Source organism: Aythya marila, assembly GCF_965140915.1.
Source record: "Aythya marila genome assembly, chromosome: 7".
In the NCBI taxonomy this organism is placed as follows: domain Eukaryota; kingdom Metazoa; phylum Chordata; class Aves; order Anseriformes; family Anatidae; genus Aythya; species Aythya marila.
In genome coordinates, this window is record NC_139048.1 from 24,212,103 (window position 1) to 24,226,135 (window position 14,033).

At 36.6% G+C, this 14,033-nt stretch overlaps 1 protein-coding gene across 2 annotated transcripts in view; it reads right to left on the reverse strand.

Annotated features, from left to right (window-relative positions):
• The window catches only part of DLG5 (discs large MAGUK scaffold protein 5), a 108,807-nt gene that overhangs the window by 36,821 nt on the left and 57,953 nt on the right, over positions 1 to 14,033 (reverse strand). For both annotated transcript variants that reach the window (XM_082765353.1, XM_082765354.1), the window contains exons 4-7: positions 11,904 to 12,047; positions 10,349 to 10,532; positions 6,291 to 6,550; positions 2,521 to 2,833 (exon numbers count right to left, since the gene is read on the reverse strand). In XM_082765353.1, coding sequence (XP_082621479.1) covers positions 2,521 to 2,833; positions 6,291 to 6,550; positions 10,349 to 10,532; positions 11,904 to 12,047 — 901 coding nt within the window. The remainder of the gene's footprint in view (positions 1 to 2,520; positions 2,834 to 6,290; positions 6,551 to 10,348; positions 10,533 to 11,903; positions 12,048 to 14,033) is intronic.

Consider the following 14,033-nt stretch of genomic DNA (forward strand, 5'->3'; position numbering starts at 1 on the left):
TTGACACATTACAGTGCTTTGGTTTCAATAAAAGTCTGAATTTGTAAAAAAAAAAAAAAAAAAAAAAAAGTCATGTGTGAATAAACTTCTCACATCTGAAGACAGTGCAATCACCTCATACAGGATAAAACTCAACAGGCCTATTAAACAGAAGGGAAGGCTGAGTAACGACGAGATAAAACACCATATTCTTAAGGATTTGCTGAGCTTAAAGTTATGCCAAACCAAGAACATGACTGGTGGGAAGGGGGTGGTGGTGTTGACATCTGTAACATCTATTGAAATCTATATCATCTGATGCCTAGTTTGGAATTTAAATATCTACCTAGGAAATAGACTCACTGCTGTCCTTCATAGTAACTGCTCAAGATGTAATGCTTAAAAATCACCCCCTTCTCAATTTCAGCAGCTTTTACATTTCTTCTGTATACAAAAGGTACACTAATATAAACAAGCTTCACAGAAGAAACTACATTTAAAATAACCTCAATTTGCAATCCCAAAAAGTAAGTGGATGCAAGGTAACAGTGCACGTAAAGCTGCCCTACATCAGAACAAGAACACAGCACAGTGAATTAAAATTCAGCAAGCATCGGACTAGTCACTAATAGGAAAATCATAGAATCATAGAATATCTTGAGTTGGAAGGGACCCTTAAGGATCATCAGGTCCAACTCTTGACACCGCACAGGTCTACCCAAAAGTTCAGACCATGTGACTAAGTGCACAGTCCAATCTTTTCTTAAATTCAGACAGGCTCGGTGCAGTGACCACTTCCCTTGGGAGCCTGTTCCAGTGTGCAACCACCTTCTCTGTGAAGAACCCCCTCCTTTGATGTCAAGCCTAAATTTCCCCTGCCTCAGCTTAACCCCGTTCCCGCGGGTCCTGTCACTGGTGTTAATCCCACTTATGGAGAGGCATCTTGCAGTATACTATTTCAAGTGAACATATCACTTGATAAATCATTTTTTTCAACCTCTCTTACATATGCCTTGCCAGAGCTACAGAATCCCTTCTGCATTGAATGCAACTGCTGCTAGCCAATACAACGTGACACAGGACATAGCTGTTCACAACCACAAGTCTCATAGATACAGGAACAGAAAATCAGAAGAAAAAAAAAAAAAAAAAAAAAAAAAACAACTCAATACCAATATTTTACACCATTTAGCACATTACAGAAACAGTTATTTCTGCTTTCTGATGAGCCTGTCTAGGGGGTAAAGAAAAATGCATGTCTGCCCCCTCTCAGCATCTCACTCACCAGTTCTAGGCCCTTTTTCGTTCTCTATCAACCACCTGTTCAAGACAGTCATCTGGAGAGAACACACATTTAAAATTCGACATCTCCTGTCTATTAAAGCACTTTGGAAAATTACTCATAGTGGCATGACAAAATATATAACAAATTGGAGCAGGTGTGCAAAGAAAGAACTCATGTTCACTGTCACCAGTACTCCTTATATAGCTACACTAGTTCCACTGAAATCAATAATTTCCTATTGGTTTACTGGTGTAGATTCAAGTAGAACATGTACAAAACTTATTAAAACCTCACTCAATGCAAAAGCTCAATTCCTTGGCTGGCACACATACAGCTTTGAAAGTTTTGTATTTTTAAAACCAGAAAATAGTTATTTTTAAAAAACTCTGATGCCATGTGTCATAATCTATACTATGCCCCTCAACAAGGGTATAATTTTAAAAAAGCTCTATGCCTTGAATTTTCATAAAGGGCATTTTGTTGAGTTGTAAAGCTGTGGAAAAAAAAAAAAAAAGTAAAATGAGATTTATAGGCAATGAATACATTTGCTTTTATTGTTTTCATGCCGAATGAAATATTTGTAAAGCAAACAGTGAAGTGAATGCATTTCTCCTGAAATGAAACCAAGCAGCAAGCTATGTTTTAGGTATCTTAACAGCATTGTTGTAACAGCATCTTTGTAACAGTGTTGTGTTATAAACATTTCAAGAACATACTGATGAAAGATACGATGTTCAGGTTTCACACGCTTTAAGGCATGCCTCAGTTCAAGAGAAATATATCTTCAAAATATCCTCTAACTCAAAGCAAAGCAGAAGGAGAGCAAATGAGTAAGAATATGCATATCAGTCTCAAAAATATTAATGTATTAATGCAAACCCTGTGCTATTTTATCTATCATGTAACATCTTAAGTCAGGGTAGATGGCATCCCATGGTTCCTCTAGTAGTTGTTAAAAGTTAGAAATAATGGATGTTTAGACCTAAATCTGTCGAGACAGCATTCCTTGAAAACAGCCTACAAAACTAACTTGGAAAAGGATGAATTGGTAATACACAAAAGAGAGTTAAGTCAAGCAAACAGCAAATCTCAACTAACATGCAGTCTATTTAAACATGGAAACTTAATAAAACATGAGCATGGAATTTCCTCTTTGCAGTGCATTCATATTTTCCACCAACTGGTCATACATTCCCAATTCTAGCACCAATAATGTATACTCATTTCCCTTCCCCACCAAAACAATAGCTTAGTACCTGTCTCAAAGCTTCCATCTCTTCACTAGCCACTCGTTTCTCCGAAGAGGTGTTCTTCAGTTTGGACTCTGCAAGCTCCAGCTCTGTTTGAAGTTTATCTACCTCTTTGATTACCTGATCTCTCTCACTCATTATGAGGCGGTATTCATTGAAAACTGAATCCCTTTCTTCCTTGTATTTTTCTGCATCCTTTGCTGCTTTCAGCTGCATTGTTTTGAACCTTGTCACCTCTGACTGTAATCGCTCCATCTCTCTCTGCAACTCTTTATTTTGTGTGGTGGCGTTGCTTAGTTCCTGCTGTACTGACTCAAATCTAGAAACAAGCAGAAATGGCAGTAAGATACTAATTCCTCACTTTCTCTTTTATATAAATTAAGGATTGAGCTGGATAACCAAATGTATCCATTGGTAAAACACAACTGCAGTTGTGTTTAAGAAGTTGTAACTTCTTAAACAATGTAGAGTACTACAAAATAAAAGTTACGCTAATTATTGCTTTAGTAATATTATCATGGAAGGCAGAACCTGTTTGAGGAACTGAAAAAATCCTATAAGTTAGAATTACTTTTAATTATTAAAAATAAAATTAAACTCCATTATTCAAAAAAGGAATGCAAAAAAATATCATTATTTAATAGCACAAGTTTAACCTTATTTGATGTGCTGAGTTCTGATTATCTTAGAAGGTATTTCCTTTCCCAAAACACACTCCCAGGCATGTGGCAAGAAGAGAAACAAATGCAGAAACCAGAAAAAGACCCAACGTTCATATGCCCAGATATATGCCACAAGATTGGTATCAGACAGCTTAGAGGAGAAAAAGTGGGCTGATTATAAAAATCCAAACAATGGAACTAAAAAATTCAAACACACCCATTCATTTTAATCAGTAGGTCATCCAATAAAACTCAAATGCTACACATCTTTTAAGATGTGTTTTTTTTTTTAAATAAAAAAAGATTGACACAGACGGAAAGCATATGTACTTGAACATTAGAGAAAATGTTTAATTTCTTTGTAGGTAGTAATTTTTGAATTTATATTGACAAAACATTTTTTACAAGTGGACATGAAATTCCACATGTAAGTTCACAAATTAGGCTTGAAAAAGAACTTGCTCTCCCCTCACCTCACACTGTTAAAGTGCAACTGCATGTCTAATCCAGCACGTTGCCTGACCTTTCCCCAGGGAGAGCTAATAAACCCAATTTCAAATATTCCCTTGAAAGCCTCAGTGAATTCAAAGGATTGCCATAGTATTACTGAGGCATCTGCCAGTAGTTTCAAAACCACCTCCCTGCCTCCTTTCAGGAAATTCTTCAGTCTAACAGACCATCAAGGCTGGCAGTACAGGACTCCTAACATTACAAATTATATATTATTTCTGCTTTCTAAACTGTCAACATGAAGATAAAAAGAATACACTGTAAGAGAAATACAAGGATATATAACGAATTTAAGACAAACTATGTTGAACAACCTCATTGCCATGTAAAAAGCCACAGATTTGCAAACTATTTGGGAGTCAAAACCAGGACAACACTGGGAGGACATAGGGAAGAAAGAAAAGGAAAATGGCAATTTCAGGCAATGTTTGCCAAACCAAGGAGATGTCACCAGCAAAGGAAAAAAAAAAAAAAAAAAAAAAAGATAAGCAGCCCAACATATGGAAAAACAACAGCCTTTAGGAAAGCAACCATAGGGAGGAAGGACAGTCTCCGCCATAGAAGGCAATGCTATATTAATGTGAAATTTTATAATATATTAATATATATATTAAATAGTGATAACCGAGGAAATCTTCAAGTTCTATCTGAAAAAGCACAGTCCTATTTTACACTTCATTGTCTCCTAAGGAGGAAATACAGGTGGCTGGATCACATTTTTACAGATGCCTTCTGCAGAGAAAGACCAATTGCAACAATTGTCATCAACAGGTTTTAAGTAGCATGTTTTAAATAACGGGTTTTAAGTAGCAATAAGAATAGAGTTTTTAAGTAGCAACTAGGGCAACCTGCTTTGTCGTCAATATAATCAGACTATGGGCAGATCTTTCTGAGTGCCACAGCCACATTCAAAATGAAGAGAGACACATCAAAAGTAACGTTTGGCACATAGGAATTAGCCTGTTTCATATGCAATATATTCACTAGCTCAGTCATCTTGGTAGAGTTCCTACACTGTGTATTATTGCAACAACTTCGTAGATAAAAGAAAAATGGCTGAACAATTAAGATATTTCTTTCTTTTTTCACTCAAAAAAGAGAGCTGGGACACTAAGTCTTGTTCTTCCTGCTCTCTTTAAAAGCAACTGGTTTCCAGTTGGTATTACTAGGAAAATGCAGTGCTGCATTTTATGACTTATTCATCATTAAACTGCAAACCCATTGAGTCTTGTATTCTGAAAAGCACACCCACTTGATACATGTATTAAAACTTTCTGTTCACCTAAACAAGTACAGTCTTGGTTATGCAGAAAGGGTATAAAACATAAGATAAAGACTGAGTTTCTGTAACTAGTAACCAGTACAGAGAAGTCCAGATCCAAAGTCAACCAAATAGCATGAATTCCTGAAGTCCAATCACAGTAACTTAGTTGGCTCACTGTTTCATAGGAATAACGAGATCAATCCTGACATTCTTAAAACTGATCTTTGCTCAGTATCAAGCTACACGTTTTTCTCAAGAAAGGGAGCTAAATCACAAGACCATAATACAAATACATTGAGCTTCTCCATGTATTATTACTAGTATGGTTCCAGTGTCTGTTAATAGTACATACGTTGGGCTTTTCCTCACTTTCAGGAATCCATGGCACTCTAAAGTTATAGGTCAGAGGTTGGACTAGGTGATCTTGGAGGTCTCTTCCAACCTAGATGATTCTGTGATTCTGTAACTTTTTACACATACTCTTTTAACTTACTAGTTAGATCAGAAATATGCACATTCTATTCACAAGTATATTATCTACGCTAAATTTCATCTTTTAAAATTACTACAAGTCTATGAATGTGGAAAACAATACTTTCTTGGCTTCGGTCTATGGCAGTAAAAATATTCTCAATGCCTACAGATGTTCTTTGGATTCCTTTTATATGTTAGCATTCATCCTACCCAATATAGTTATCTGCAGACTCAGTATCAACCAGGACCAAAGAGAGGTATGGTGTGACACTGTGCCCTTCTGATTTGGTATTTGTGGTGCTCATAACCACAACAGCATCTTCCTGGTGAACCAAGACCTCCAGGTAGCTGCAGTCAACTCTGCTGCCAGTCTGAGGCTCTGTCTCAAGAGTCCCCTATGGTCAGCAATTCTTATGTCATAAATGTTAGCTTGATAAAATCGTCACTTGCTGATCATCATTGGAAATTATATGCACTTCTTGAGTATTTTTTTAAATATCTCTATAAAGATGCGTATGCCAATGGACTCATCACTCTTTGAGTTAACTTGGAACACTAAACCTGATAAAGCTTTGGTTGTGTTTTATTTCGCCTTTTGTTAGTTTGTTTTTTTAACTTTAAGGGCAGAAAGCCCTTCTTCACATGAGGTAAACAATGGTTAAAATTCCTCATACAATTCCAAAACCCTGATCTGGGAATCCTTATACAAAAATCTTATACAGAAACACACACTTACTCAACACAAAATTAATACCAGAGAAAAACTTCAGGAAAATATTAGAGATTTTACCACAGAAAAAGTCTGATGCTGTATTAGGAAAGTTACTGCCTTCACAGTGTATTCTAATATCAAAAACTGATTATACCTTCTGAGAGAGGATGAATATTGCTGTTGAAAATGAATTGCTGTGTCCCTTTGCTTCATTAACATGTCAATCTGCTTCTGAAGACGTCTGTTCTCCTCCTCAGCCTGCTCCAGACGGCTAAGATCTGTATTGTGACTTGCTATCTTCTCATTGTACCGCTTCCTTAAGGCATCGTAATCCTTCTTCACACCTTCTAGCTTGTCCATTGCTGTATCATAGAGCTTATTTAGTATCTCTGATGACCCATTTTGCTTCATAACCTAAAAAAACAACAACAACAACAAAAACAAAAGACAGAAACGTCATTAAATTTGAGCTATAAAGAGATAATTAAGTACACATCTTTTCACTTCTCATCACGGGAACATGATTTGTTTTTACTTGTTTTTCACAACTCCTGTCCCCTCGGGAAAAAAAATCTGTATTTAAGTAGTATTCAGACAATGCAGTGATGAAATATCTAGGGAATAATCTTGCCCTTCAGACTAATAAAAACTTAAGTCAGGAATTGTATTGATAAGGTGCTTTTAATCAGTCCAATATTTTTATTAAGACTATGTATAAGAACATAATAATAGAACAAAAATACACCAATTTTAATGATCACTCTTTTTATTGATTAAGAAATCATGGAGCTTCTCCTTAGCATTACTGCTACTCTAAACATCACTACATCCACTTAATTTTAACTGGAACCAAGTCTGGTTTATCACAGCTTAGGGTGCATAAATGTATCCATCTCTCAAATGGTAATTGCAAACAATATTTATTAAACTCACATGGTTTTCGAATAAGTTCTTTGAGCAAGAAGTAACTCGTTTGGTGGTCGTGCTGATAGCTGTAATTTAGGAAACGACCACGAGGTGGCACTGATGACAGACTGCCTATATCCTAGAGACATGCACTCAGGCATGTGTTTTAATATTCATACAGTATTTCAACTGAAAATAACTACAAACGTTCGAGTTTCAAAAACTTTTCATAAAATATCAACGGACAGAAAATCCATTTAAACATCAATAAAATCTGACCAGAACCCTGGTTTCAAATTAATTTACATAAAAATCTCGCTGTTAAGTAGCAATGTTCATTCTAAGTAACCAGCAACAACAAGAATCCATAAAGAACGTCAGCAAATCTACTCCTTCTGTCTCAAAAGACAAAAAATAATTTGCACTGGTGAGACGGACTTATTTTTTTTTGTTGGTCATGTCATGCTTTTTTTCCCCTTCTCTTTTTATATTTTAAATCAAAATTTGAACTTCATGTAGTGGGAAGAAATAGGAAGGCTAAAGACAGAGGTGCCAGGAATTTATGTAAGCTTACCATTAGCCTACAATACATTAGCCTACATCCCCAACGAGCTGAAAGAGGTGTGCGTCTGTGTGTGTGTCTTAAAAAGCTATGGAAAAAAAAGACAGAAAAGCTTCACTTTATAAAACGTTGCTAACAAACAGAGCAACCACTCCACAAATGGAAGTCAAATAGACCTCAACCAGACTTGTCTTTTAGCCATCTGCTGCAGAGTTGTGACAGCACAGATTCAATACTCAGTTGGAACACACTTTCCCTACTGTGCACACATACACCACCTCAGTGACACTTTCAGGTACTCTTTGGCTCCTCGGAGCACGGATGCCTGTGTACCAGAAATGGCTGACACCATGCAGAGACTGCCCACTTTGTGCGCTGCTCACTGCCCACAAGCAGCAAGTAACAAATTGCTACTGTCAGAAAAACGCTTCTGTACAGAGGCAAAAGAAGAGAAGTTCTTCATCCTGATGCTGGTCTCCTTTAGCTAACCAAGGTACATAAATAAAAACAATGAATCGCTCATAAAGGGGTCCTGGAATGAGGCCGGACTTTGGGGAGTCTCACCAGCATGGCTGATTGCACACACTTTCACGTCCTCAGCAGCTTCAGAAGCATAACCTGCACAGAGCTGGGCCCATGATTAGCTAGCGTGCTTCACTGAACCAATTTAGAGAAGCTGAAGAAGCTGATGTTGCTTCTTATTCAAGAATATACTACCATTCTGTGTAAGAAACTGTAGGTGTATGTGAAGTTAGATACTGTGTTGATTTATATGTACTTGAGTGCTGTTTTTCCTGAAAACTAATTCCCAAAGCATATTTAAAACAGGTTTGAGAATGGAATATTTGAGAATCCACACAGAAACAAGCAACTTTTCACTGCCTAAAGCATATATATATATTATTTTGTTTAAAATGCTAAATAATTAAAGAAGGAAAAATATACCAGAAAGTTGATTAATTTTATCATCAATTTGCTAACAGATTTCACAAAGGAGCAAAGAAATACCATAAACAATAAGCAGGGGAATAAGGAAAGTCTCCCATTCAAAATCCCAGTATGAGGAAAAGTAAGTAGTCCCAGATGGGCCAAAGACGACAGCTATGGCAAAAAGCAACATTGTGAGCTGCAGAAACATAATCTGGTCAGCTGCTAAACAGCAAATCAATGACAAGCCCACGGTAAGAGTAACTCAATCAGTTTATACTCTCCAAAGCCACTAAGATGCTGTTTTGCTACAGCCTTACAATGGAACAACACTTCAGAGGTCAACATAAACAGAATTAGACTAACTCAGATGAGAAGTGGCACAGACAAGATAAAGAACTTGGCGCCCCTTCAAGACAACAAACATGATTCACTTGGACATGCTGAGAAACAGAGTTACACAACTTTCTCATCGAGGATAACATAGGTACTTTTCTGTAAAGGTCTTATCATAATACTGATGTGAGAATTTCTTTCAATAAATACTTATAACAATGCTTGAACCTCCTTTGCTGCAAGACAATTTCAGATTTCAAGACAGTCTAAAAACACAACAACCTTCTCTTGGAGGTTTTACACCTCTGCTTTGCAGACTGAGAAGCTGATGCACAAAACTATTAAGCCATTTATCCAGGTTAACACAGAACATTTACATGAAACAGCCATTTCTGCTACACAGAACACAACCCACCTTCTGAACGAAGTCAATAAACCACTTCACAGCACAACTATTAGAGGACGGGGTCACAACCAAATACTAATTTAATTCCTTTTTGCACTAGCCCCAAAACACCTCTGAAAGTGCCACTCAGCAATACAGCTTACTTTGACCTTTGCCCCTCCTACTCTAGAAAATAATTATTTTTGTTTGCATAGGTTTTGCTTCTGAAGCCTCATGTTTGATTTGCAAGTTTGCCCTGTGAATCAGCTTACACACAGTTAAATGAGATATTCTATTTAACCATTTCATGTTACTGTAGCTGTGTTAACTTAATGACCAGACTTCTGGATGTGAACAATGGACTTGATAGCGCCAGTTACTCCTGACTATTCCTCTTGACTTTGTTTCTCCAGAATGTGCAAGCAACTTTGCTCATGAGACAGCCTATTATACACAGTACTGAAATGCCCACTTCTTCCAGTCCTGAAGAGATTGCCTTTTTTGTCACAAGTTCAAAAACATTCATCAGTCTGTAGCTTTGTTCTAAGACACTCAAGTGTCTGTGATCCTAAATATGCAACCTGAGTTCAATCATTGGCCTTGCATTTAAGATGTCACCAAAAATAAGAAAAATGGTCACTCTTTATTTCTGTGACACTTAGAATTAAAAAAAAAAAAAAAAAAAAAAAGCAGAAACAGCATGCAAGTTTAAAGCTAGCCCCGTCCTATAAAATACCCTTTGAAAACAGTATTTTTCATCTCTTAGCAACTTCAAACTAGGTTTTTGATTCCTCCTCCACCTACTTACTGTCACCTACAATATTCATCACGTAAACTTAGTTCTTCTCTGCATCAAAATTTCTTCATGCTATTTAATATTCTACATCCCTTCTTCTTTCTCCATCTAGTCACAGAAGAAAAAAAAATCGCATTCAAGATCTCATGCTTCACATTTTACAGCACTGAGGGAAAAAATAGGTTCTAGACTACGTGAGACAAAATTCAGCAAAATCCAGTTAATTGGTTTTATTAACGTATTTACCAAAGGAAAAGCTTAGAACTGCTTCTAGCATTTACATTACAAGCTGTAGCTTACCTGCTGCTGCTGGCTGCGTAGATCTGTTATCTCTTTCTGATCCTCGTCATGAAGTCTTTTCATTTCCTCACATGACTGCTGGAGATGATTATGTTCTCGCACCAACTGTGTGTTTTTCCTCTTCAAGGTATCCATATCCTCCTTCAGCTGTGACTGGTCACTCAGCAGCCGACTGTGCAACGTGCTGTCATGGCATACAGAAAATACACTCTTTGAGGCAAATTTGCGTAGACAGATTCTTGTACTAACTAGTTTCATGTATGAGTTTTCTACCAAGAAAACAGATCAAACTAACTCAAATTTTCAAATTTGAATATTCCAAGAACAAGATAAATCAGAGAAGAACAAACCTCTAAGTATAAAAAAATGTTTAAATATATAGTACTCTTAACACAGCATCAGGAGAGATGATGGACCTATACCACCGCATCAATGCCACTTAAAAGCAACTAGATAGACAAACAGGAATTGTTTGTGAGCCAAAGATGATATTGGAGATAACAGTAATTATCTCACTCATTAAGTCCCCTTCCTCCTCGGCCTCTCCAGCTAATCAACATACAGATTAAAACTAGAAAAATCTTGTTTCCTACCGTAAAAAACAAACAGAAAGTACTCTTTCAACTACATTCAAGTCGGTAAAATGCCACCAAAGGTATTCCACATTTCATTATGTAAGCCATAATTGTTGAGAGAGATTTATTCCCACTTAGAAACTAAATAACTAAGATAGAATGCTAGCATGATAAGGCTAGCATTCAAATTATAATTCAAGGTAACAGCCCAAAATTAGACCTAATCATTGCTGCATGAGAGCAAAACTCACTTGAACACATTATACTAGTGCATATTAAATAAAGACTGCTAGTTTGATACTGTCTTCTGTTGTTGAAACAGAATGATACAAACTGAAGTCTAAGCTGATGATCAGCAGGTGTGAAAGCCCATAATTAAATAAAAAACAGACAGAAGCAATGAATAGGACCATTTTACAATTTTAAAATAGCTAGTAAACTAGAGAAGATACTCCATCCTCAAAAACTCAAGTTTATTTGCCTCCCAGGTAAATAAAACTTCCCTATTTGCATCAATGACTGATTTTTAAACTAAAACACAGACTAGCATTATTCAACAGCTGCTGCCTGTTTTACTGCATTTTCATGAATGCTTACAACTGGTCTTGGCCTGTGATAAAACTTATGTAAGTCATAAAAAAAGCCATCACATCATCTAAGAAATCATGAATTCCATTCTCTCAAATAATATTCTGTTCTTCAGCCTGACTGGAGTGTAATTCTAAATCAGTAACTAGGCTTTCCTTGTCAGTGTCCCACCAAGTCATTACGGATTGCCACCTCAAATTCTTCAAAATAAGACACAGTCCATAACTGTCTCATTTCAAATAGTCCCAAAGTATTTTTATCTGATGCATTCAAACATTAATCTTGCAATTAAAGTGGAAAAATAATATAAATAATGGTTTGATTACCATGTTTTAATACCTTACAGCAAAGATCGGTTAACTCTCACCTTTTATAGCTTTACTAGTACTTACTGATAAAAATCTGCCTCTTTTGCTGCTTCTTCACACCTTTTTAATGTCTTGGTATGTTGATTCTGCAGAGACTGAAGGTCTGACATGGCCTTCATGCACTGAATCTTCAGTCTTTCATAGTCATGATTAGGTTTTGGACTAGGCCTAGCGCAGAAAAAGAATATTAAGTCAAATAACAGCTTAGAATAAAATCCAATAAACACTGTCACACAGCTTCGGATATATACAGACTATACTTAGGCCATATTGTACTTCAAATCAAATAGTGACAGCTTCACAACAAGATGCAACCACAAACAAAGATAAACCTGTACCAGTGTTGTACTGAGATATACCATTTAATAACGAGCCAGTTGTCCAATGCTAAATCAAATGAAAACTGTACTGTGAGTCCACATTCCTTTCTTTGGAGCAGCAGTATTATCATAGACCAGAACTGTCACTTGAAAACTCAGCCACAGAACAAACACCGCTTCCTTGCATTATTATGCCCAGACTTCCAAAGAAAAAGCACAGAGCTGCAGTGTGAGTGGGGATGAAAAGAGGCTTGCAAAGTCAAGTGGGGGTGGCATGGAAACCTGTACTAGGGAAAACTCATCATCCTGGAAACAGCTGGAGGACCTTATCTACAGCTCCCTAGGAAAACCACAGTTAGGGTTAGTTTTGAGACATAGAATCTCAACAGGACACCAAATACATGCATCTGTGCCAGCAAAGTTTGATGAGACTAGTTAGACCATTTACAGTAAGCTGAACAACATGAAAGCAAAAGTCCATCAAATGATATTTTGTTTTATTTATTTAAGTATATCATGGTGACTGGGAGACGAGAAGCTTTCCAAAATTACCTATTTTGTCTGGCAATTGACCAACATAGATTACGTCTACAATGTGTATCCACTGTATGTAACACCTCTATTTATATTAGAATATTATAAATCTTTTTGAAAACTAAATTACCAGAATTATACCACCTTCTTCTGGAGCACTAAACTCTTCAAGACACTCTACACTGAACTATGTTCTTCCTCTGCAGTCTCAAATTTTTTTCACCAATCAATTTTCTACTTTCAAAATGAAACTACTAACAGCTGTCTCTATGGCATCTCCCAGGTCTCATACCTCTAACAAACAACAAGAAAAGAAAGATATTAATTGATGGCTAATTTGACTGCTTATTCTCCTATCACATTTGCTCCACTGCTGCACAGATCACCCTTTCTCCCTTTCCTTGCTAACATTCTCTCCCCCAAACAGCTTCACTGTAAGCTCTATCTAAGAAGTAATCACAATGCTCTTCGCTTCATATAAGAACAGCAGCATGGATTCTGGAACAGAAATTCAGCTGGCATCTGAATTGAAATGAAATGGTTTTGCATGGCTGCAGTGCTGACAGTAACAGAAAAATAAATAGCAGTCACATCTGATTCACAGATGCTCAGGGAATGTGTGCGAGATCTGAAGGTGCATTTTTGCAACCTAGTTGTGTTTAGGTTGCAGAGTAGTACAGTCTTTCATTTTAATTCCTCTTTTTCTCCCTACTCCCTGAACAAGTGTTCCCGGGGAAAACAAAGGCAAAGGAAAAAAAAAAATCCCTTCCTCAACTGACATACTGTAACAAGAAGTAAAAGTCAAATTTGTATAAAGTAACATATAAAGTCAGATCTGCAGGGATGTCTTTTCAGTGTTTGTTTGGATGTTTTTCTGTTTGTTTTTACTTCACTGTTTATGGGTATAAAAGGAAATACTTCATACAGATTTACAGACATATTACCATAACTATTGCAGTGTTAGTTTCTCTTTGAAAATACAACCCCAATTAGTGTAAGTAAAACTACCTGAGATGTTCACACCCTTGACAAAATCACTAAAACCGCAAGTATTGATTTAAATTAGTCTCTAGGATGAAATCGTTGTAGGTAGACATCATCTGTCCCCCAGTCGTTACAATGAGAATATTAATTGAAGCATGGTTTAGTTCAGCTGAATCTTTAAGCTTGAGTTCCATTAACACTTGCTCATATTAAGCTTGTAATCATAAACACACATTCCTGCAAAATATTTGTGCATTTTTTTTTCTAAAAAGTAACTTAAGTCAGCCTCAAAGCTATGGTGAGAACTTAAACATAT